Source organism: Syzygium oleosum, unplaced genomic scaffold (assembly GCF_021117445.2).
Source record: "Syzygium oleosum isolate NSW1041296 unplaced genomic scaffold, Sole_v2.1 Sole_v2.09, whole genome shotgun sequence".
NCBI lineage: Eukaryota > Viridiplantae > Streptophyta > Magnoliopsida > Myrtales > Myrtaceae > Syzygium > Syzygium oleosum.
The window spans coordinates 11,724,993-11,749,390 of NW_026607493.1; the positions used below are offsets into that span (position 1 = coordinate 11,724,993).

The 24,398-nt window shown below is 38.2% G+C and overlaps 1 protein-coding gene across 1 annotated transcript; it reads right to left on the minus strand.

Annotated features, from left to right (window-relative positions):
* Positions 1-508: 508 nt before the first annotated feature.
* LOC115692793 (aquaporin TIP1-1) lies at positions 509-1,750 on the minus strand. Its single transcript, XM_030619758.2, has 2 exons — positions 1,235-1,750; positions 509-1,127 (listed from the first exon to the last, which is right to left on the minus strand). The coding sequence occupies exons 1-2, from the start codon at positions 1,616-1,618 to the stop codon at positions 753-755; spliced, it is 759 nt and encodes a 252-aa protein (XP_030475618.1). The 5' UTR covers positions 1,619-1,750; the 3' UTR covers positions 509-752.
* Positions 1,751-24,398: the final 22,648 nt, after the last annotated feature.

The window sequence follows — 24,398 nt, forward strand, 5'->3', positions numbered from 1 at the left end:
TTTACTGCTGTCAAATTTTTTCACTTAGTTTGGTACTCTCTTGAAAACTCGGGAATTAGGTTGAAATACATGAGTGGATTTGTAATTTGACTTTCGTTGTATCCATAATTGATGAAAATGTTTTAGTGAGTACGCTGCAAAAGAATTGAGTTTTACATTTAAGTACTTATTCAGAATATTACAAAAAGCTCACAAACATCATGTATATTTCCTTCTTGATGATTTCATTTTCTTTATGGGAAGAAGAATTATTGTCCAATATTTGAACAATTTCTATCAATATTTATTCTCCAAGTCTGTTCCATGTGGATAATGGTGCCGTTCTCTACGACCGACGTCCTACTTTTTCATACTTCTCTGTTAATATTTAAAATATTAATATAGATTTTGAATCAAAAAGGGTCAAACTTCCATACTGGAACACCTGAGGTATCGAGTACCAAGCCCTAAAGCAATCACTAGTAAAACTGAGAGCGGCACAAGAAGGAGGAGAAGCAGCAGCAGCTCGTGAAGGAAGAAATAAACCAACTAGAACAAAATAAGACAAATCCAGACCCACTTGCCTTTAGAGTGACTGACTCACTCAGAGAGCATTTCAAGGGGGAAACAAACGGTGGTCATGACGAAGACGAAGCAACGATGAGACACAGAAGAAAGTTCCTCAGAAGAACATGGGGGAAAATAAATACACCAGAAAAGAAGAAGCAAAAGCCGTCGAGACTGTTCAAAGTGACGCTAGCAACCGACTTCCTCTAGTAGTCGGTGGTGGGCAACTGCTCGTGGCCGGTGTGGCTGATGAAGAAGACCTCGTAGATGAGCCCGGCGAGACCGCCACCGATCAGAGGCCCGGCCCAGTAGACCCAGTGGTTGTCCCAGCTCCAGCTCACCAGGGCGGGACCGAACGACACGGCCGGGTTCATCGACGCCCCGTCGAAGGCACCCCCGGCCAAGATATTGGCACCGACGATGAAGCCAATGGCGATCGGGGCTATGATCCCCACTTTGCCCCTCTTCGGGTCAATTGCCGTGGCGTACACAGTGTACACCAGCCCGAAAGTCATCACGATCTCCAGCACGAACGCGTTCCACACGCTCACCCCCGAGGATAGCGAGAATGCTGACGTGGTCTGCATATACAAGCAACGAACCACTCATTTCGAGGCACCGTGTCGCATCGGCCAAACCAAATCACATTCAGAAGATTCGTGAGCATGGTGGAAGAAAAATCTCTTACCAATCCGCCGGTGGCGAACTTGAGGAGCAAGCAAGCGACGGTGGACCCGAGGAGCTGGGCAATCCAGTATAGGATCCCGCGGAGAAGGCTGATGTTGCCGCCGACGAAGGCGCCGAAGGTGACGGCGGGGTTGACGTGGCCCCCAGAGATGTTGGCGCTGACGGAGACGGCGACGAAAAGGCCGAACCCGTGGGCGAGCGCGGCGGCGACGAGACCGGAGGGGGTGGTGGAGCCGTTATCCGTCAGCTTGTTGAAGGCCATGCCAGAGCCCTCGCCAGCGAACACGAAGATGAGGGTGGAGAAGAACTCGGCCAGCGCCATCTTAAGGGCGTCGGGGTGGTAGGCCTCCTCGGGCCGGCCGACGGCGATGTCCCTGATCGGCATCTTTCCCGGCCTACGGACGGCGGCTGTGGTGGTGGTTTTGGATCGGCTCGGGGAGTGTTTTGGTAGGCTTCACTCGCTCACTCACTCACCAATGTCGCCAAGGACTGGTCTCCACACCGCACTGGAGCGAGAGCGCTTATATTGAACTCTTGGAGGGGAACGGAACCGGCTATCGCCGGTAGCCGGTGAGGGATCGAGGAAATATTTGGATCGTGATTGGTGGACAGGTTGGAAGGATAATATAATGGCATCATTTTGCAATTTTCTGGCCACATCTATGGTAAGGCAATCCACGAGTCATTACTGTGGAGAGCCCTTACAGCGAAGCAATCAGTGACTAAAAGGCTGGATGACGTGACACGTGGTCGGTGCGGATAAGGGCCACGTCGGATGCACCTGTAGTTTTGTTTCGTCTCGTTGCTTTTGTTCTCTGGAAAGATCGGAATCGTGATTTTGAGAATTCGATGATTTCTGATAAGTATCGACCTTAGGAAAAAAAAAAAAAAAAGAACGTTATTTTCGGGAAATGATTAAGGACGGTCGAGCCAATTTTGATTAATGATAATCATCGCAACGGATGAGTCCTGTGCGTGGGCCAGACGTGGGACGAGCCCATGTGTGCCTCTTGCAATTTTGGCGTTAGTAAAATAGCGGACGATGCATCATGTATCATGTGGATAGATCGACATAATAATAATGTCCAGCAAAATAGCTTGGTGATATTCTTCATTGAGATTAACGTTTCATTTCTAGAAAGCTTGATTGAACGAAAGCAACACAATGGATTGGCAGTACGGGTCCCGGCCACCCAAACAAGGTAAACAGAGCCGCTCCCGATTTGCATCGAGGTTGATCGTTAACTCTAGCCCTGATCGCACTTCCTATGCTACCAAATTTACATTCCAATGTGCTCTTTGCAGTTTGCTTAGTTTATTAAGTATATATAATGGAGTTATGGAGTCTGATAGAGGAAATTACTATTAAAGATGAGAGCTTTTTTACTTCTACCGGCATACATGTAATTTTCATGTTGAAGCAGAGAAAAAAATACTGCTTCTAATAGCATACAAGTAATTTATGCTATAACTTGAATGCCCTAGATTTCTGCTATATATTGGGGCAATATCTTTTGTAGCTGGAAACACTAAAACTTGTAACTTTGAAAACTGATATTAATAGTAAAGAGATTGTCTAATAAAGCACCGTGCTTTTCCCCTTTTTGATTTTGAAATGGTTGTTATGTGAAAATTTGTGTCTTATTCTCTATTTTTTCTTGTCAACGATTCACGTTCCTAACAACAAGTATCAAAGCCCAATTCGGCGAAATAGTGGGAGCGATGAATATGGACTAAGGGAAGGTGAAGATCGATCGGTTCGACGGTAAGGACTTTGGTTTCTAAAAGATGCAGATCGAGGATCTGCTGTATTTGAAAATCTTGCATCATACTCAATCGGGAGATAAACAAAATTCGATCAGGCAAGGAGATCGTGAATTATTAGATCGGCAAGCTCTAAATGTGATTTGTCTCGCGTTGATGCGAAACGTTGCCTTCAACATCGTTAATGAGAAGACAACGGCGGACTTGATAAGGGCATTGTCCAATATGTTGACAAGCCATATGCATCAAACAAGATATATCTAATGCATCGTCTTTTAAATTTAAAGATGGACGAATGTGCTTCTGTAACATATCATATTAACGAATTCAATGTGATCACAACTCAGTTGAGTTCGGTGGAAATAAATTTTGGTGATGAGATAAAAGTTTTAATTTTGCTACCTTCTCTACCTAAAAATTGTTGTGTCACTGTAATTGCAATGAATATTTTGTCTTATCAGAAAAAGTTGAAGTTTCAGGAAATCCAAGATTTGATTCCAATGAGAATATTCGTAGAAAGAGTTGGGTGAATATTCGGGTCCTACCTTGAATGCCGAAGACAAAAGGAGAAGCAATCAACAAGGGCGAAACCAGTACAGAGGTAAATAGAAATCTAGAGGGAGAAGCAAATTGAGACCTCACGTTGAAATAATTTGATGAAATTATGAAAAGAAAGTCCATGTGAGATGAAATTTTACATCGAGATCATAATCAAGAGGAGGAGAAATTTGGGAATGCAACTTTTGAAGAAACATTTGACAACAATGCCTTAGTTTTGAGCGTTGACAGTTCGATTGAGTCTTCAATTCTAGATTCAAGTGTGTCGTTTCACTCTACTTCGTTCAATGAATTAATGCACAATTTCTCTGCTGGAAAGTTTGGAAATGTTTATCTTGTTGATGATGAACCTTTGGATATCATGGGAAAGGGTGATATTCATGTAAAAACTACCAGCTGGTGTCAATGTAAGTTACATGATGGTAGATATGTTACAGGACTTACAAAAAACATGATTTTTATAAGTCAATTGGACAACACATGACACAACAATATTTTTGGGGATTGCACTTGAAAAATTGTTAAAGGTACTATGGTTGTAGCACGAGGAGCAAAATGAGGAACACTGTATATGATTGAAAGCAGTAGAGAAATAGTAGCAGTTGCTGAGTCCGAAACTCATTCCAAATTGTGGCACCGCAGGCTTGGACTCACGAGCGAGAAGGGGATGAAGATGTTAGCATCAAAAGGAAAACTACTTGATCATAAGTCCAAAGATATTGGTCTGTACGAGGAATTTGTTCGGGGCAAGCAGGAACATGTCAGTTTTTCAAAGATTGGGAGGGAACTGAAGAAAGAAAAATTAGAGTTGGTGCATACAAATGTCTAGGGGCAAGCCCCTATGCATTCTTTTGGAGGCTCACGCTACTATGTTACAATCATTGACAACTCCACCCAGGAAGGAAAGAGTTTATTTTTAGAAAAATACATTTGATATGTTTGCTACTTTTAAAATATGGAAAGCTAAAGTAGAGAATGAGACTAGCCTGAAAATTAAATGTTTAAGGTCTAACAATGGTGGTGAGTATGATAGTAAGTAGTTCAAACAGTTTTGTACAGAGAATGGAATCATAATGACAAGAACAATTCCCAATCGACCTCAACAAAAAGGAATTGGTGAGAGGATGAACAAAACTCTAAAGGGATGAGTTTATTTAAAAAAAAATTTTTTTTTTTTGATGTGTTTGCTACTTTTAAAAGATGGAACGCTAAAGTAGAGTATGAGACTAACCTGAAAACTAAATGTTAAGGTCTGACAATGGTGGTGACTAATATAGTAAGTAGTTGTGAGAGGATGAACAAAACTCTAAAGGGATGAGTTTATTTTCAAAAAAAAAAAAATTTTGATGTGTTTGCTACTTTTAAAAGATGGAACGCTAAAGTAGAGTATGAGACTAACCTGAAAATTAAATGTTAAGGTCTGACAATGGTGGTGAGTAATATAGTAAGTAGTTCAAGCAGTTTTGTATAGATAATGGAATCATAATGACAAGAACGATGCCCAATAGACCACAACAAAAAGGAATTGATGAGTGGATGAACAAAACTCTGAAGGAGAGTGCAAGAAGTATGTAGATGCATGTAGGATTACTGGAGACATTTTAGGCAGATGCAATTAACACAGCTGCATATCTAATTAATAGTGGACCTTTAGTTCCACTTGATTTCAAGTTACCTGAAGAAGAATGAAGTAGAAAAAAGGTGAATCTCTCGCATTTAAAAGTTTTCGGTTGTGTTTCCTATGTCCACATTTTATTAGACCATATTTTATTAGACTTTATTACTTAAACCCAAATCAACTCATTTAGCAAAACTATGCTAACCCATATATGACCCAATGTTAAGTGCTGCTTTTCCTCTCTCCTCCCTTGGGTTTCCTGTTCTCCCTCTCATATTCACACAACTTTCTTCTTCAACCTCCATGAAGGGAAGGGTTTGAACTAGATCTCTCCCTGTTTTTTCTTTTTTCTTTGGCTGATTTGTTACTTTGTTCTCTTTTTCTTACTTTCCTCTCATTTTGTGGAGTTTCCCTTCTACTCTAGCTTAGATCTGTAAGCTTTTTTCCCCTGTTTTGAGAAGGTTTCTATTCCGATCTAGTCTAGATATGGGGATTTTTGCGTGTATCATCTCGAGGTTTCTCTTCCCTCGTGTTTTGTTGGTGTACAAGTCATTTTAAAAAGATATCAAAGGTGCTTTGTGAAGGTTTTAATCTCACATGTGTCAAATATATGCTCGTTCAATCTTGTTACTTTTAACAGCAATGGTGTTAAAGACGCCAAACCTAGACTCGTACCATCAAAAGGCAAAGCCATAATACAGATAGAGATCTCGATGTGTGCTCATTACTAAAGATGAATTCGGTGATCGACTGTCGATTTTGATTTGAAGAAATCATAGATTTGCTCTTTGAGCAAGTGACCCATAATCTTGTTCCGATAATTCATCTTGTTATCTTAAGCTTGTTTTGTTTTGAAGTTGTTTGAGATTTGTCTTAATTTGAAGTTTGACTGCGTCGTTTTTCTTTTGTATTTTTGTGGCAATGAATAAAATGTTACTTACCACCCGCCTTGGGTCATCAAAAAAAAAAATGTTACTTTGACAACAACGACAAAAAAAAACTCATCAATATGGGTTAATAAATAGATCTTCGACCCATTTTAACACCTCTAGTAAGAGTCTAATAAGATATACGTAGCTTGAGGTTGCCCCTGAACTATATGAAGTGAAATTATAAGACAAATAGTACGATAATCATAATAAAAATTGGACTAAGCTTATAAATTTGGCCCTCCAACTCAGAGTAGTTTTTATCAATTTCGTTACAACTTTTTCTGCAGCTTAACCCGTCTAACTCATTATTTTCGAAGTTCTTTCAGCACCCAGAGGTAACTGACCTGTGAAATTGGTTATATGCAACATTATCGCTTAAAATTAATACATGTTGCCAAATGAAATTCTTTTTGTCACCGCGTTAGCCAATTAAGTGTGCAATTTAAGCGAGGCTTTGCTCCTCTCTGTCGACCTCTGTCTACTTTTTTCTTTTTTACTTAATTTCTTGTGCAACTGTGACACCAATTAGACGCCATGTATAATTAATATAAACGGTGTGTAGTTGGTAATTCAAGGCGATGAAGAGACTTGATTGAATAAATTGAGCGAGTAACAAGATTATACCGTAAAAAATGAAAGAAATTCACAGAAGGAACCTGGACTTAATACACATACATTATTTCTTTTCTAGGCGGTGCAAAGTGATATAAAAGGCTTCTAGCCGCTCTTTAATAAGTTAGGTATGCCTTTTCAAAATAAACAAAAAGGAAAAGTGGATTGAGTTTGAGAAGGTGGACTTAATTTTGCATAAACTGAATTGGATATGATCTTTTATTATTAAAAAAATGTACCTATCTTTAATGTCTTAATAATATCAAAAGCGACAAGTTCGGTGGACCCAATTAAATGAACATTATCTGGTAACACACAAGTGGCACGTCGCCGAGAGTCGTCATTTGCGCAGATGTTTTTATAATACAAAAGTCGATGCCACCTCTCCGTTTTATCCATAAAGCCAATCTTTAAGGGATAAACGAATAAATTGTTCAAATATAGAAAATGCCCGATCTGCTTTCGTGCTTCTAATTTGCATATTTGGTTGGACAATAGCCAATCGTGGGAATCACATCAATTAATCGATGATTAGACAATTTAATAATGAGTTAGTAAACTATTATATAGTCTAACTCAAACTTTTGCTGTTTCAGCACGTGTCGATGGGTTAAAAGTTCCTATTTTTTTTCATCTGGGGATTCGCACTTTGGCCGCACGATATGATTAGACAAATCTCAAAATTTAAGAGCCAATTATTATGGCATGTCTCCTTTTTTTTTTATTAACCAAAGGACCTAAATTGAATTATTGGAGGGTCTTTTCCACCAAATTGCTCCACAGGGTAAAGAAGAAGAAAAAATCAAAAGAGAGATTTTTTTCCCGCCCGGTGGGAATTCCTGCAGGTAATCTGATGAAAAAGTGACGTGCGAATGAACTATATTTGGTCCGACCAAAAAAAATAAACTATATTTGGTCGGACCAAAACAAAATGAACTAATATTTGGTGATCCAAGGTTGTACATCAAGTAGAAGGTTGGTATACAATTAGGTTTACTGCACTCAAAGCATGTTAATATGTCTTCTAAATTTGGTGACAGGATAACTTAATCTCAAGAACAATCGGTGTGCGAGTGATTCATAAAAGGCCCCTGTACAATAATATTGGGCACACCTAACCCAAATGGCAAATACGCCCAAATCAAGATGGAAGGAGTCGCATTTCGTTAAGTTAATGCCGATTGGACACCTAATTTTGATTAAGTTTGACTAAAATTCGAACAAAAATAAATTTCGTTAGAATCACGAGTGGAGGATATAACTAGGTCATGCTCCGCAAGAGCTTGCCAAGTGCCAACTACACCCAATTTACCCAAATTAAATAGCCAAATTGCTGGATATCGCAAATTTATCCGTACCCGCCTGATCTTAAAAATGTTGGGAAAATTGTGATTTCTTTTTCGGATCAAGTGATAAATTCACACAATCTAGTACAAGCTTTTTGACGTCTCAAGAATTATATTGATTGAGGTATTAGCAAGAATATATTGTGCTTTTATGCCAACATCATCAGTTCAACCCAATTTGTGAAAATCTGCCATCTTAGCACTTTTCATACGTTCGATTGCATTTTCGAAAGCGAGCTTTAACACGAAAATCGGGTCAATTAGGCACCGAATAAATGTGGAAAATAGAAAGAAAAAGACCGTCGCCATTGCTAGCCCGTGCAGCCTAGCACCTGACCAATTGGTGCAGGGCGTGCCAAGCCCTACACGTAATTTGTTTTTTTTGAACAGCAAGCCCTACACGTAATTTGACAATCAACTTTTGACCGTTTTGGACTAGTTACCCATCTTTCACCGTGTTGAGAACTTTGTGATTTCCGAAGGCTAGAGATCGAAAGCATTCCGTCGCAACCAAAGTCAAGATGATCGGTTGTTGGATGAAAAATTAATAACTAGTCAAATTTCGGACAAACCTTTTTTTTTTTTTTTTTTTGGTAACCCAGGGAACCTCCGCACGGCCGATAGCCGGGAGGTAAACCCGGGCGACACGTGCTAGCCACCACACACGTGCACCGGTTAAGTCACCATGCGACGCCCGGGATTCGAACACTCAACCTTTTGCGAGAGGAAGAGTGGCTCTTTCAGCCAGCGCCACCCTGCGGGTGGTTCGGACAAACCTTTTGATGCTCGAAAAAGTCTAAAAGTCCTACTTAGAGGTCTAACAATCAACTAAACTTTTCAGACCTCTAACTTACGGAAATGATGATTTATCAAAGTGTGAAGTCTCCTAAACGACGACTGATTGTATAAACCCATGCCTTACGCCTCTCTATGGGTCAAAATCTTGGGTCTACGGTCTTGCGATTTTACCTAGCAATATTAGTCTTGTTAGAAAGTTCTCAACAAGAGCGTTCCAATGCCACAAAAATCACATTTCAATATCAAAGTTAATGTTTTAATAGCAGGCAAATCATTTTATGAAATTTGAAGATTTTCGAAGTACTTTGCAATATTGCCCAAGTGGGAGAATATTGGAAGTTGTTATAAATGTAGGCTAACCTTACTCGCATAATAATTTAGTTTGTGAAAAACAAATCATTAGAGAGTAAACATATAATATAAAGACAGTGTTAGATAACCCAAATATAGTTATGAAAATCAATTTAAATTTGGCTTAAAACATCTCGGTTTTGATAATAAAATGTGGTTGGACGGTCAACGTAAGCAAGTATTTTAATAGTGACCTATGATGAATGGCCTTGTTTAAAAGTATGCTATAAATAAGCTATAGTCTTCTCTCCCCTGTCCGTTCCAAATAAGTTACTGCTTATCCATCAAGATCGTCTAAGGGAAGAGAAAGAGAGGAAGACATAGTCCCAAATTCCTATGATCTCATCCGTATAGGCGGTGACATCCTCAATCAAATAAGTGGTTTCCATTCGAATCTAGATATGTTAAGTCCTTAATACCGGATTTCGATGGTTGAATTGCTAACATAAGCAAATACTGTTTCCATCACACCCGTGCCTCTTCCTTACCCTCTCTCTTACTTATTTCGTTTCTTACGGTGTTCTTTTTTACTTTTCCATTTCACATATCCTACTTACTTGTAATCAATTTCTTTTATTGTTTTCATAATTAATGATTGGGGAACATTACAATATATTTCAAAAGATCAAGGTGTAACATAGCAAAATCTCTCAAAACTCATTGGAGAACAATGTGGCAGCCTGAAAAATTTTGCCCGCGGGAGTAGGCACCTACCAGTCATGTGAGAGTAGGTAACCTTAATTGCGATATCCATTTGGCAAAGTGGACATTACAAAGAATTATACATAAGAGTAAAAATTGCTGAAATTCCAATAGTATATGTGCACAATGTTATTCGTCCTCGAACCAAAGCAATCGTCCCTGGAAATGGCTAATGGTAGAACTAAGTTTAGCAGCTTCTCGGAGTGTATATATAGAGAAGGAATTTGTTTCTCTCCTTCTCGTTTCCTTCAAGGACTGAAGAACAAGAATTAATAGTTAAAATCATACATTATCATTCTTCTTTTGTCCGGAACCAAACAATGATCAATTGCTTACGAATTGCCAAAAAATTCCCTTTTCGTGACTGATGATGAAATGTGGCACCTATATAATTAGTATATCTCAATTAAAAGTTGTTAAGCACTCCATGTTCATCATTTTGAAATTTATATTGTATAAATAATTAAGCACTGCCGGAGGAATATGCTATAGAATATTTTGGGAGCTTAATCTTCTTTTAGGGTATGTGCTTGCAAATCAGAAAAAGTGGCATCTGGAAAGCTCGAAAGGACATCATGGTGATGGTACTGCAATCTTTATAGGGCCCGTGCTCCTTGTTCTTAATCCGGTTGAAGTCACGAAGTACAAAAACAAAAAAAATTACCAATTATCTTCCCCATATTTCGACGCTTTACTGCTTACCTTCCTCTAATTCCAAAACTATAGCTTTGCACCTTCAACCCCAATGCCATGATCTCCCTCGTGAAAAAATCCCCAAAAAAAATACTAAATCCAAAGCCCAAATTCCATTAAAAAGCATGAACTATGCTCTCCCTTTTATTTTTTGTTTCTTTGTGAAAATTTTCAAGAATTTCTTTATGAAATTGAAGGATGACCGAAAGGAAATAGAATATTTCTGCGGAACTGTTTTTATTGTACTTGAGGTCTAATTATATCAAAAGAAGGATAACTGCCGAAATTTGAAGAAAGCAACAACATTATAATTTCTTGACGAATATATTTATTCTACTAGTGAGTCAAAACATTTGATTCCTCTTAATTGCAATGAGTCACTTCCCAATTATGATCAAAATAATAAACATAATCACAAAAGTGACTCAAAGAAAGTAAATAAAAAGAGACTCCCGCTAAAACAGGCCTGGATACCAATTGAAAAAGGATGATCTTTACTGCTTTAGGTGCATTCTTTTCTAGTTTCTTCAGAGAATTGCCAAATCCTATATAAATTGCAATATCTGGAACTTGTAACAGACCCAAGATTAGATTTTCCCTTGAGGAAGTAGTCCTAAAATGCATTCTGCCTTAGAGTATCTCATTTAATTAGAAACCATGGCTAGGTTTTTTTTTTTTGGGGTCTAAAAAACCATGGCTAGGTTAAGAATAGCATTTTTCTCATTTCTTGTTAGGATTCTTGCTTTTCCTTGCAATTTATTTAATGCTTTCTTGGTTGCTGAATGTTATTTTAATGGTTCTGTACCCGCATGATCACCTCATATGTTAGTACTAGGTTTAAAATCAATTCAAGCTGCTTGCAAATATATTTCTTCAATAATAAAAAAGAAAGGTACCGAAAGGGCGTTAGAGTAATCTAGCGTAATTAAGGCCCCGAATCCATTTAATCTCTAGCTCCTAGAAGTAAAGTAAATCTCCTAATACTTTATTGAGATTTCTAATCGACCCACCAAGAATGGACTAGTGGCAACTCCAAAATGAAAACGATTTGCATGTTAAATATTGAACCTAAGTGGCGAATTGGTATGGACTTCCAAGAGTCCGAGCTAAGTGTAAGCTTAGTAGTATATTAGTCAACCCCTAGTGGATCACCTTCGGGGAGGGCTGCGACAACATGGATACCATATAGTAGCACACCAATATACCTAGGTGATTATATATTCCTTACTCGTTACTAGTTTGAATTATCTTGACTAATGAGGCATCGTCCCTACTAACTCAGGAGAGATAAAATCATAAAAACATATTTGTCACACCTTAACCCACTCAGCACGAGTGTCCTCTATATCAACAAGAATAAATACACCACAATACATTCACACGATGATGGCTCCTATTTTCTTTCTTTTCTTGATCTTGGACCTTAAGTCCATAATATCCCATAAAGGGGCTATTCAAACCATATCAGGTTACGCACGCCATATCATTTAGAATTTCATGTCCTCTCAATCGTATAGAAACCAGTCCTAGAAGAATATTCTACGGTTTGAAATTTATGAGTAATAAAATTGAATTGTTAAGTTATGTATCTATCCATGGATGAGATACAAATTTTTAAAATTTTAAAATTGAGGATAATTGGGGAAGTAAAAAATGATAGAGATTGAGATCCTTTTTAACTTATAAGATAGACCATTATTATATACGGGGTGATTGACTTCGTGATTTTTTTACGGATAAGTACATTCAAAGTCCTAAAACTTGTCACGAAAGTGCAATTGAGTCCTAAAACTTTCATAATGTGCAATTAAGTCCTAAAACTTGTTTGGAAAGTGCAATTGAGTTTTAAAACTTTCAAAAAGTGCAAACAAGTCTTAAAACTTGTCACGAAAGTGCAAACAAGTCCTAAAACTTATCAAATTGATTCAATCAAATCCTTCCATTGATTGCACTTTTTGAAAGTTTTAGGACTTGATTGCACCTTCGTGATAAGTTTTAGGACTTGATTGCACCTTCGTTATAAGTTTTAGGACTTGATTACACTTTTTGAAAGTTTTATAACTTAATTGTATTTTCGTGATAAGTTTTAGAACTTGATCGTATTTTTTGAAAATTTTAAGATTTAATTATACTTTTCTGATAAATTTTAAGATTTTTAGCGTACTTATTTTATTTTTTTAAGATTACTTAAAACCACGTCTTTTGCCAAAACCAGCAAAGAGCGGCGGAACCACATGAAATGTTGTCGGGGACCAGCCACTAAAATCCAAACCCGTCGTGAGTCGGATTTGGGAGATTAATTTATTCAGAACCATTGGGCCAGTTTGACCATCCTGACATTACAGACAAAAAGGGAAAAACCTTGCTGACACTACCGGAGCATTGGGGCAGATCAGATCCAATCAGATGTGCAAATTAAAATTCTGACATCGATCTTCTCAATTTAAAAGTATAAATGGAGTCGATTCAATCTATTGAAATTATGACAAATCTTTTTGAGTAAACCTATCGTGATCTGTAGTATTTATTTCAATCATCTCTATCAATTCTCGTTTTTATTTTCATGGCTAAATTCTTTTTTTTCATTTCGTTAATCTATCATTCTTCTTGTTTCTGCAGCTTTAGCTTTGGGATCTGAGGTTAGAGAATTAGCAATAGTAATCAAGGGAAGAATAAAGTAACCTTAACATCTAAAATAAACTTAACTGGGTTTCAGTTTAAACTTAATTGGTTTGAAAGACCTTTAGGAAGAAGATGATGTTAATGCTAGATAAATGGAAGAAATAATTAGACAATATTTCCTTATTTTATATTTTTCAAAGATGATACATTTATATATTGCAAGCCAAATTCAATGCATGTGCTTAGTCCATTTTTTGCATATTTGCATTATCTGTGCTGACCGGTTTATTATGGATGACATGGTATATTCCACTAAGATTGCTACCTAATTTAGTACATTTTACTTAGTGTATCGGTTACGCAGTTATCATGTTGTAATTGATCCGTTACATTGTTGGGTGATATGATACCCATCCTGCATTTCACTTAAATCATGTAATCATTCATTTTTAATTGGTTTGTTTTACCATATGTTGCTACCCATGGTGTAGCCATAAGATGAAATACTTTCTCCTATTTGGGTCTATTTCGATAAAGTTTCATGTCGATCAAGAAGTTTTTTTTTAATGCTATCCCTTATTTGGATGGCATTATTTTGGAATAGAACTCGAAAAAGTGTTCTAACTATCGTAGGGCTCACTTAAGTGTTATAGCTTTTTTTTCGTCCACTTAAGTGCCACAAAGTAAAATCAATCATTTAAGAGCCATTTCCAGCAAATCTTCCTTTTGTGGATTTTTTGTTATAATTTTTTAGTTTTTTGAATTTTTTATTAATTTTTTTCTTTTAATTTTTTCTTTGCTTTTTTTTTCCCAGGCCGGCGAGGGCCACCTCACCCCTTTGTCGACAAGGGCGCAAAGGCCCCCAAGAATGCTAAACTTTTGGCCCCACCGGGCTGCGGGGCTGCTAATGGCCTTTGCAACTAGCGAAAAAAAAATTATAGCACTCAAGTGAATACCGTACGAAAATTCTGTCACTCATATTGTTGTTATCTCCCTTATATTGGTTTATGGTAACAGAGGATTGCAATGTCAATCACTTCTTTCACTCTTTTACTATAAAAATAATACATTTTCAGTTTTCAACAAATCGTCCTTCGTGGATTTTTTTTTTAATATTTTAGTTTTTTTTTAATTTTCTAATAATTTTTTTCTTTATTTTTTTTCCTAGGCCGGCGAGGTTGCAAAGGCCCTCACCCAAAGGCCATGGTGGCCTCACCGACCGTGGGCAAGGTTGCCTTGCTCGTGGCCGGTGGGGCCGTAAAGGCCCTTGCCTGTAGCCGGGCTAGGGCCTTCGTGGCCCCATTGGCTGCGGGCCACTCCGAACGAGGCCTTTGCGGCTAGGGAAAAATAAAAGTTATAGAATTCAAATGAGCATGATATGAAAATTACGACACTTATGCTATTATTATCCCCCTTATATTGGTTTATGGTATCAGAGGATTGTAATGTCTGGAACTTCTTTCACTCTTTCAACTATAAAAATAATAAATTTTCAGTTTCCCTCAAAATACAAGTAATATTTGACCAATAAAAATTGCAAGAAAATGCGGCGTCTTGTATACTCGTATTCATACGTTTCAAACATTTAAAAATTATTATTGTAAATTTACCGGAGTTTGACGTTAAAAGTAAAATAAAAGTTAGAAACCAAATCAAACATATTGGTTCTCTAGAATGGAAATCTCACTCGATCTAGGCTGTCTCCGAAAATGCTAGATGACCTTATTTTTTAGATTTAGGAACGAACAACCGGAACAACCCATGTGGGGCGCGTGAATACTCCTTTTTGAGCCTCAATTCACGTGAAAGTGGCTGGACTAGTTAGGATATACCTCATCATATTCTTTTAACCTTCGAGAAGCTAGGCTAAAGAGAACAAAAATGCTCAATTTGGAAGCAAAATATTTCACGCTCAAATCACATCTCCCACTTAGAAAAACATTATGTAATAGGTTCACCCTTCGATGTACATGAACGAGGCTCGTAGTAACTAGTCAAGTCTATAGGTTCAAATATCCATACCATTTAAATAAATATAATGAAAGCTACTGTCAATGAAGCAATATTAACATGAGGCAATTGCAACGCAAATCCTAAACCTTGTAATGATAATTCACTTAAATCCTAAAAACTTTTGCGACTTCCATTTATTTTCTCTACTTTTCGCTTACGTGGTGCTGATGTGGTGCCAAATGTGTGCCACACCGGACATAGCATCAAAATCTAGAAAAAGAAAACAGAAATAATTTGAGGAAAAAAAAGTGAAAGAGGTGTGAGTTTGGTAAAAAGGTTGTATTTGGTATTTATATTCAGGCTCTATATGTTTCTTGGAAAATGAACGATTTAGAATATATTTTCCTAAAACTAATTACGTATATCGCTTACAAAGCTAAATAGATGAAAAATATTTTCCCCTTCCATGAAAATATTTAGACATAAATTGCTGTCAATAATGAAAATATTTTTTATTAACTAATTATTTCAAGCGATACAAATAATCATTTTTAAAAAAAATATTTTTAAAATTATTCATTTTTCGCAAAATAAACAAAGCCTCGATCTCGATTTGTTTCTTTTCAAGATTGGCCGACCCAATTGCAAGATACTGCTCCAATATGGAAAGCAACCATTCTTTCCATCTTCTTCGAGTTAGAAGCGTAGTGCGCATCTCTAAGATTGTAGATGATAGGGGAGGGGGGCTTTAGAGGGTGAATCAGAAATGGGGACGGGACGAATGTACCGGAAGGGTACAAGGGCAGGCGAGAGCCTTGCGCATGTTAAAAGGCTGGCGCTCTGACCACTCTTCCCACCCAAATCCACTTTCCACGATCCGCTCAGGGCCCCCGTCACATGCGATGCGACCACTTTCCGTCGGTTCACTTTTGTGTTTTCTTTTCGATTCGAGGGTAGGTTTGTTTGTTTCGTGATACTTTTTGCTTTCCCGTTTAGGAAATAAAACATCATCTAAAATTTTTGAAATATAGTGAAATAATTATAGATTGTGGATAATGTAAGATTTTAAGTATTATGGACCCGAGCAAGTCCTTAAAAATGCTTCATCTTGATCCTTGTCCGGATCTCGAGATCACCGAGATGCACAACTTGCAAAGGATATTCTTTCTTCCTTGAGAAGACAAAGATACGCAGAGAAGTGAAGGGCGAAGACGCTGACGATAATCTAAGGAACGGTTTCATGTGGGACCGCTGAATTGGAACGACGTCAGGAACCTTCCATGATGTGTTACCCTTTTAACAATAAAAAGGGATTTGTTCTACCGACGAAAGTAGAATCATGATAATGAAAATTGTGAAATAATGATAGATTTTGCATAATGTAAAATTTTAAGTGTTAACAAACAAAAAATTAAAAATAAAAACTATTCAGACACGCTCTTATTTAAAATGTTTCTCATCCGTCGATTCTAAAATTTAGTTCCATTCATTGAACATTTCCCTTATACTAAAAGTTTATGGATGACATTGAACAAATTAAATTTTTATGGACCACATTGCACATTGGGTTAAAGTAGTCATGGCCACGGTTCGGAACCGACCGGTTGGTCGAACCGGCAATTCGGTTCGTGGCCAAGTATGAGCCGAACCGCCGGTTCGGGCGGTTCGGTTCGGGTTCGGACGAGTCGGTTCGGAAGCTGGTTCGGGCCGGTTCATAATTTTTCTTTTGTTTTTTCTTTTCCTTTTCTTTTTTTTTTTCTTTTCTTCCTCCGCCGGCCATAGCCGGGCCGTGCGAGGTCGAGGCCTCGGCGGCGAGGCCGCCCTCGTCGGCGTCGGGCGAGGGCCGCTCTCGCTGGGGGGGCGAGGCCGGCCTCGCTAGATCGGGCGAGGGCTCGACCTCGCCGGCGTCGGGCGAGGCCAACCTCGCTCGCAGGCCGGGCGAGGCTCGCCCGCCCGATGCGGCGAGGCTCGACCTTGCCGCAACCGGCGAGGCCGGCCTCCCCCGAGGCCGACGAGGTCGAATCCTCGCCCGATCTGGCGAGGCTCGACCTCGCCGGCTCGGGAGAGGTCGACCTCGCCGCAAGCGGGCGAGGGCCTCGCCCGACGAGCGAGGTCGAACCTCGCCGGATCGGCGAGGCTCGACCTTGCGGCCTCGCCCGCCGAGGCGGCCCTCACCCGACGCCGGTGAGGGCGGCCTCGCCCGAGGCCGGCGACCTCCGCGCCGGCCTCGGCTATGGCCGGCGGAGGAAGAAAAGAAAAAAAGAAAAGGAAATGGAAAAGAAAAAAACAGAAAAGAAAATAATAAAAAATTAAAATTAATTCTTCGGTGACGGAACATTATTCAATATAAATTGTAATTAAAATGTAAATTGTAATCAAATTTGGGGACAAAAAGACAAGAGAGAAAGAGAGGGCTTGAACTTAATAAATTATCATTAAGCATATTACAATTCGTTACAACGATCTATAAAAAAAGGAGCACAATATATATGCCCTAAAATGATCCCAAAACCTAAGCATTCCGTGCGCAAGGGACCAGAGGTCACATGTCGTCGGATTATACTTCGGTTTCCCTAAGCTCACGTGGGCATACCCGATATGAGAAACAAGGGTTCCCGAAATATTTGCCAACTCCAATAGTTCTTTTACCCTCAATCGTCACTACCCGTTCCAGCACCGGTACCGGTAGCGGTAGTATCTCCGTCGTTAAAGAATTCGGATTCATTATTCCGATTTATCTTTTGTTGCCGGTATTGAGCCTTCGTCCAATCAGCAACACAAGCTTGAATCTCTACTGATTCTGGAGCTAATCTTGAACGATGTTCGTCCAAAATATTACCTCCGGCACTAAATGCTTGTTCGACCGCAACGTGGAACAAGGGGTTGAAAAAATCTGTTTTGCAATAAGAGAAAGGATTGGGTATTGGCTTGCGTGCCTCTTCCACCAATCCAAAATTAAAAAATCTGTACCACCTTCGGATTCGGTAAACTTAAATGAAACGGTTAGATAAATCTCTAATTCAGAAATATTTCCTATTACTCCCTTTTGTTTTTTTGTCTATGTAATAAAAGTTGGTACCCTCTACTAATTTTACTGTATTGTCATTTTGTATCTCCGTAGATTGAGAAGATCCAATATCACCTAAATTATATTTAGTATAAAATTCATTATATAATTCTATTACTACGTTTTTAACCTCACGTACTATGGTTGTAACATTTATCGCATCATAATGTAAACATTGATAATACGTACGCAAAAAATCATTTAAGCCATCAAATTTGCAACGCGGATAAAAACACAAGCAACTAAATAAATAATGGGAATTTCGCTATAATAATGTAGCCACTTCATTTTCATTGCAACTATAGTATGTTGTAATTCAACATCATTTTCATATTCATCAAAAATTCCGACAATATTAGTACACTCTACTAAAAATAAATGTGTAGTAGGATAATAAACACCGGACAAAGTATAAGTTGCATCATTAAAAACCTTTAAAACATCTAAATTTTTTTGGCAAATATCCCACTCTTGTGGGTATAAATTAATCTGAGGTATATTATTAGAAATGAATGCACATAATAAATCTTTATATGCTAAAGATTTACTAAGCAAGTGGAAAGTAGAATTCCAACAAGTTGGAACATCTCTTGGAAATCTTTTTGGCTTTTTGCCATTTTCTCTATAAAATCTACCCCATTCTTTCATTTTTTGGGGATGTTTCCATAAAAATTGAATCGCCGTTTTTATTGGTTGAAGAAAATTATCAAGAGTTTTCAAACTATCTTGTACACATAAATTTAAAACATGATAAGCACATCTAACTTGAAAAAATTTTCCGCCAAAAGCGGGTTTACAAATATTTTCTAAATCGGCAATTGAAGCGGTATTTGCTGCGGCATTATCAAAACCAATTGAAAAAATTTTGTTAAGCAAATAATATTCTTCTAAAACTTGCTTAATTATTCTATAAATATTATTTGCCGTATGCTTATCATCGAAAACTCTAAATGCAATAACTCTTTTTTGAATACTCCACTCGTCATCTATCCAATGACATGTTATGCCCATGTAAGAATGATTTTGCCAATGATCACTCCAAATATCACTACCTATATGCACACATCCATTAAATTGCATAAAAAAAGTTTTCTAAATCTTTTTTTCCATTTTTGTAAAGATCTTTAATTACTCGTTTAGTTGAATTTCTAGGAACACGTTTTGCTTGTGGAGCACATGCTTTTTGTACAAATTCATTAAAACCAAATCTTTCTCCAAAATTAAATGCTAAATGCTCAACGGAAATAAATTTTCCTAATTCTTCCTTATAAGTTTTTTCATTAAAACGAAATAAAGGGAAGTGTTAGGATTGACGTACCCGAAATTTGTTGTTGCCCGATATCGATTCCCGTTTCGGTTGGATGTTTGCTCCTAAGATGTCGTTTAAATGTTCCATATCCTTGTCCACCTTGTATATTTATATATTTTCCCACAATATTTACAAATTATATCATACCTTTTTTTATCAATATCAAACCTTTCCATTTTCGTGAAGTGATTCCAAATGTCGATGTAAATTCCCGTTCCGCTTCCTTTGTTGTAGTTATTTCGGCGGAGGATGAAAACTTTCTTGCGTCGGGACGCGCTCCACATCGGGAAAAATGTTGATTTCATCATCTTGAAAATTTGCATATTCACGAGGATCAAAAGAATGATGGGATTCCGTCATGATATTCTTACCTTTGCCAATTGGCACTCGACTTCCACTTGCCATTTTTTGAGTGGATTGAGAGAATTGAGCGGATTAATTGGGAGAATTAAGAAAGAATTGCATGGATTGAGAAAATTGAGAGAATTTAAGAGAATTTGAGAGAATTTCGAGTATTGAGAAAATTTGAGACTTGAGAGAAGAGAATTTCAGAGAATTTGAGAGAATTTATAAGAAAAAATGAGAAGAAAATTTAGGATTAAAAAAAGAAAAGATAACCGTTGCAATTTTGCAACTTATTTTTTTTTTTTTATAAATTTTTGCCCATTTAGGCGTTAGCCTTGGCAACGGCCGCAAGGCGCAAGCCCCGCTGCCAGCAGGCGCGGGCATGCACAACTTGCAGGGTTTTTTTTTAAAAAAATTTGCCGCAAGATAGGGCTGCAGAGCGTGCGAGCCTGTTGCTAGTCATGGCCACGGTTCGGAACCGACCCGTTTGGTTCAGAACCGGACGGTTCGAGCCAGTTCGGGTTCGGAACCGGTTCCGGCCGGTTCATAATTTTTCTTTTTTTTTTTTCTTTTTCTTTTCCTTTTTTTTTTTCTTTTCTCCCTCCGCCGGCCATAGCCGGGCCGGGCGGAGGTCGCCGGCGTCGAGGCGAGCCGCCCTCGCCGGCGTCGGGCAAGGGCTCGACCTCGCGGCGTCGGGCGAGGACGGCCTCGCCACAACGGCGAGGCCGTCCTCGCCCGAACACCAAAGGCTCTCCGGCGAGGCGGCGAGGTCGAACCTCGCGGATCTGCAGCTTCTTCTTCTTCTTTTTTTTTTTTTTTTTTTGAACCGGGCCGGAACCGCCGGTTTTCGGCCATAATGCAAAATTTTAAGTGTTAACAAACAAAAAAGTAAAAATAAAAACTATTCAGACACGCTCTTATTTAAAATGTTTCTCATCCGTCGATTCTAAAATTTACGCCGTTCGTGGCATGCGCACAGCTTTCTTTCTTCTTCTTCTTCTCTCTTTTTTTTTTTTGGAATCGGGCCGGGCCGGCGGTTGGGCCGGTTCGATTCCAAACCGCGGCCCGGTCAACGGGCCGGGCCTGGGTTTGACCGGGCGTTCGGGCCGAAACCGGCCCGTGGCCATGACTGGGTTAAAGTTCATGGATTACATTGAAAAAATTAAAAGTCCAGAGACTATAATGCACATTAAGCCAAAGTTCAGAGATTGTTTGTGTCATTTTCCCTCCGATCAACAATCGTTATGGCAGAGACAAGGCAATGCCAGAAAAAGGTTCCATGATTGTTGTAGGTTTGATAGCCTAGGATGCTGCAGTTTCTTCAAATGAATCGATCCAAAAATACTAGATAAAGTAAAGGACCTTATAGTGGAGCAAATTGACAGGAATCAAGCACTTGGCGTTTGAAACCGGTCACGCAGAAGTGGATGTGAGCTCTCTGAAGCTGAAAAGCGAAGTTTGCAAAAAGCGAAGCTTCTTGGTCTTCCATAATTTGTCTGTGTTTGTGTGTTAATGTAGTCTTGGAACTAGTGTTGGAAGTAGGCTTTTGGCGTCTAAAGTGATATTATTATGTGAACTGTTTCGAGGAAACAAGAGGAATGAAGCTGCTATTTTTCAAGTTGAATTGCAAATTATAGAGAAGCCTAAAGTTAAGTCAGAAAATTTCAATCAGTCCAACCTAACAGAGCTAAGTCCAGAATTTAACCCTGTTTTGTTAAAACAAATAAATGCACCCTCGCATAACTAACAATAGAGGAGCATATTTTGCATCAAAGATAACTCCATTTAGCATCCTTGAAACGAGTTAGAAAGTACATAAAGATGATCCATGTTCAGCACCATAAACTGATCAACAACCGGAGAAGTTGAAACACCTAGTCAAAGCTGACATAAACCCAAAAGCCGACATTACATACCCATATACAGAGACCAAAATAGACTACCAATTCAAAACCAGCCAGCTTCCTACACATCATTTTCAATGGTTAAATACAAAAAACCAAAAAAAAATCCATATGTGGTTTTTCTCTAGGTATGTATTGAGAAAATCCTCATGATATTTTGAAGATAACAAAATAATCAAAACTTCTAATATGTGTACTTGAATGTGTAGAATGAATAATTTATATATACACAAACCATATGCAAATAGTGTCAACAACGAGATGTCTCAAGCATGGATTGCTTGTATAGGCGAAAGCTCAATCAATTCAATCAAAACTTTTTTTTCCAAAGAATTTTGTACGTTGGGTAAGACTCTCAGAGAAAATCTTCCAAACTGGCTAACAAACCTACCTAGTACATGATATTTCTTATTATGATCATTTGTTGAGTGATTAAAAATCCGGTATGGACCCATCATTAAGGACATTTCATCTCTCGTGCCATCTTTGCGTATTAAAATTCCTATGTTCAGTATAAGACCCATCATTAAGGACATTTCATCTCTCATGCCATCTCTGTGTATTAAAATTCCTATGTTCAGTATGAGACCCCGTTTTCAACATGTAGTGGAAGAACAACGTCATTTTGGGAGTGTCTTTGGATTTTGAGGTATATTTAATGGTCACCTAGGAGAGAGAAACTGATAAAAAAATGCCAAAAATTATTTTTGTCACTTTATTTGGATGGACCTAAGAGAAGTATTTCATTGCACTTTTCAGACAAATTTTATCATTCTTAATTGCATTTTTATGACAAATTTCAGGTTTTCATTACACTTATCCCTTATTATAAAGTTCTCTACATAGTAAAGTTGTAATTGCTCTTATAATTTACAGCCCAATACTAATTGTTATAAGCAAATATTATACTATGTAACAAACTTGTAACACACTTATAATTAATATCGTAGCCAAACGCATTGGTAGGTGTCTATTGCAAAATTCCTCATCATCACAGCAATAGATTCTTCTTAAAGCTTGTCAAGTTTTTAAAAATTTGGTCAAGATAGTCAAGCAAAACTGTAAAGAACTTGTTTCAACGTAAATTAAGATTGTTCATAATCTAGCAAACACGCGTAAGGTCCGGGTACGAGTAAAGTGTATCATGGACCTTGGGTTGGGTCAACCGGTCCACCTCGCGGTGTGCACCGATTGGCTTATCCTTTCCACCGACGATATGCTCCTAGCCTTAACTAGCCGAGTCGTGCCTCCGGTGCTGTTACTTTGAAGAAATTAGAGTGCTCAAAACAAGCCTACGCTCTTCATACATTATCATGGGATAACAGTATAGGATTTCGATCTTATTGTGTTAGCCTTCGGGAGCGGAGTAACGATTAATAGGGACAATAAGGGGCATTCGTATTTCATAAGTAGTAGCTCAAAAGGCCAAAATAATATTCAAAAGGCCCATGGACAAGACCATCATCAATCCAAGCACAAAACTCATTTGCTGTGGAATAATAACAACAAAGGAAACCCGCGAAATAAATTCAACACTAAATTTACATGGCTCAATAAATGTAACACACATTCACAAGAAGAGCCGCAGAAAATTCGCTATAAAATCAAGTGGTACAATAGAGATTATATATATCAACGATTCATCAATACTTTGGTGTGTTTCCGAAATCACAATTAAATCACTTATCTTGCAGACTAGCCCTATTCCCACAAAACATTATAATCTAAACCATTAGAAGCACTCTCAATAGCTAAGAATGCTGATGTCTCTATTAGGTATGTTTAGCATAATCAGGAGAGGTAAAACACTCAAATACATATAAAACTTGTTCTAGAAGACCTCCTAGTTACATTCCGGGCACTCGGCTAATCTAGGTCATTGTCGATCACTCTCTAGATATACAAATTTTACATGAAGCCTCTCGGGTACTCAATCATTGGCTTGTGGCACCTAGGCTTTTTAGGTGCGTATCTCTCGTTAAGGGTGAGCGGTTTTAGGTTCCGTATAAGTTCTATATGGAATTTAGAACATACCCATGGGAACAAGTTTCTTATTTTTTGAAACCTGGAAACTACCATATATACCTCGAAACTTGAAACTTACCCTGTCATAGGTTCTAGGATCGGTTTTAAGGTCTACCCAGATTTCACTTGTATAATTAATTGACCAATTACAGTGAATCATCACATTTAATGACCACCACTGGCTGCTATGATCCATTGACCACAATTTATATTTAGACATGTGAAGAATATGAAACATTAACAATTTATAATATGAAAGCTCAGACTAGTGGTTCCAGATTATATACTCATCATCTAACGTCATGGAACACTGCAGGATCTTGTGAAAACATAGACCAAGAAACAAAAACACAAAAAACATGTTTAAAGTTTCAGGTTCCAAAAACCTATTTGTTAAAACAGGTTCCCTAATTTTTGAAACTTGAAACCTACAAATTCCTACTGGGTCAAGTTCTCAGGTTCCAAATTCTATTCTTGAACTATGCTCACCCCTACCTCTTGTCCCAAACTTCGTATTCCAAATTTTGGCCATTGCACAAATTTATTTGAGTCAAATTTTCATTAAA

Excerpts from the sequence above, each read along its gene's own strand:
- LOC115692793 (XM_030619758.2), bottom strand. The coding sequence starts at position 1,618 with ATGCCGATCAGGGACATCGCCGTCGGCCGGCCCGAGGAGGCCTACCAC. Across the intron at positions 1,128-1,234 it reads AGTTCGCCACCGGCGGATTG|ACCACGTCAGCATTCTCGCT; the intron begins GTAAGAGATTTT and ends TTGTATATGCAG.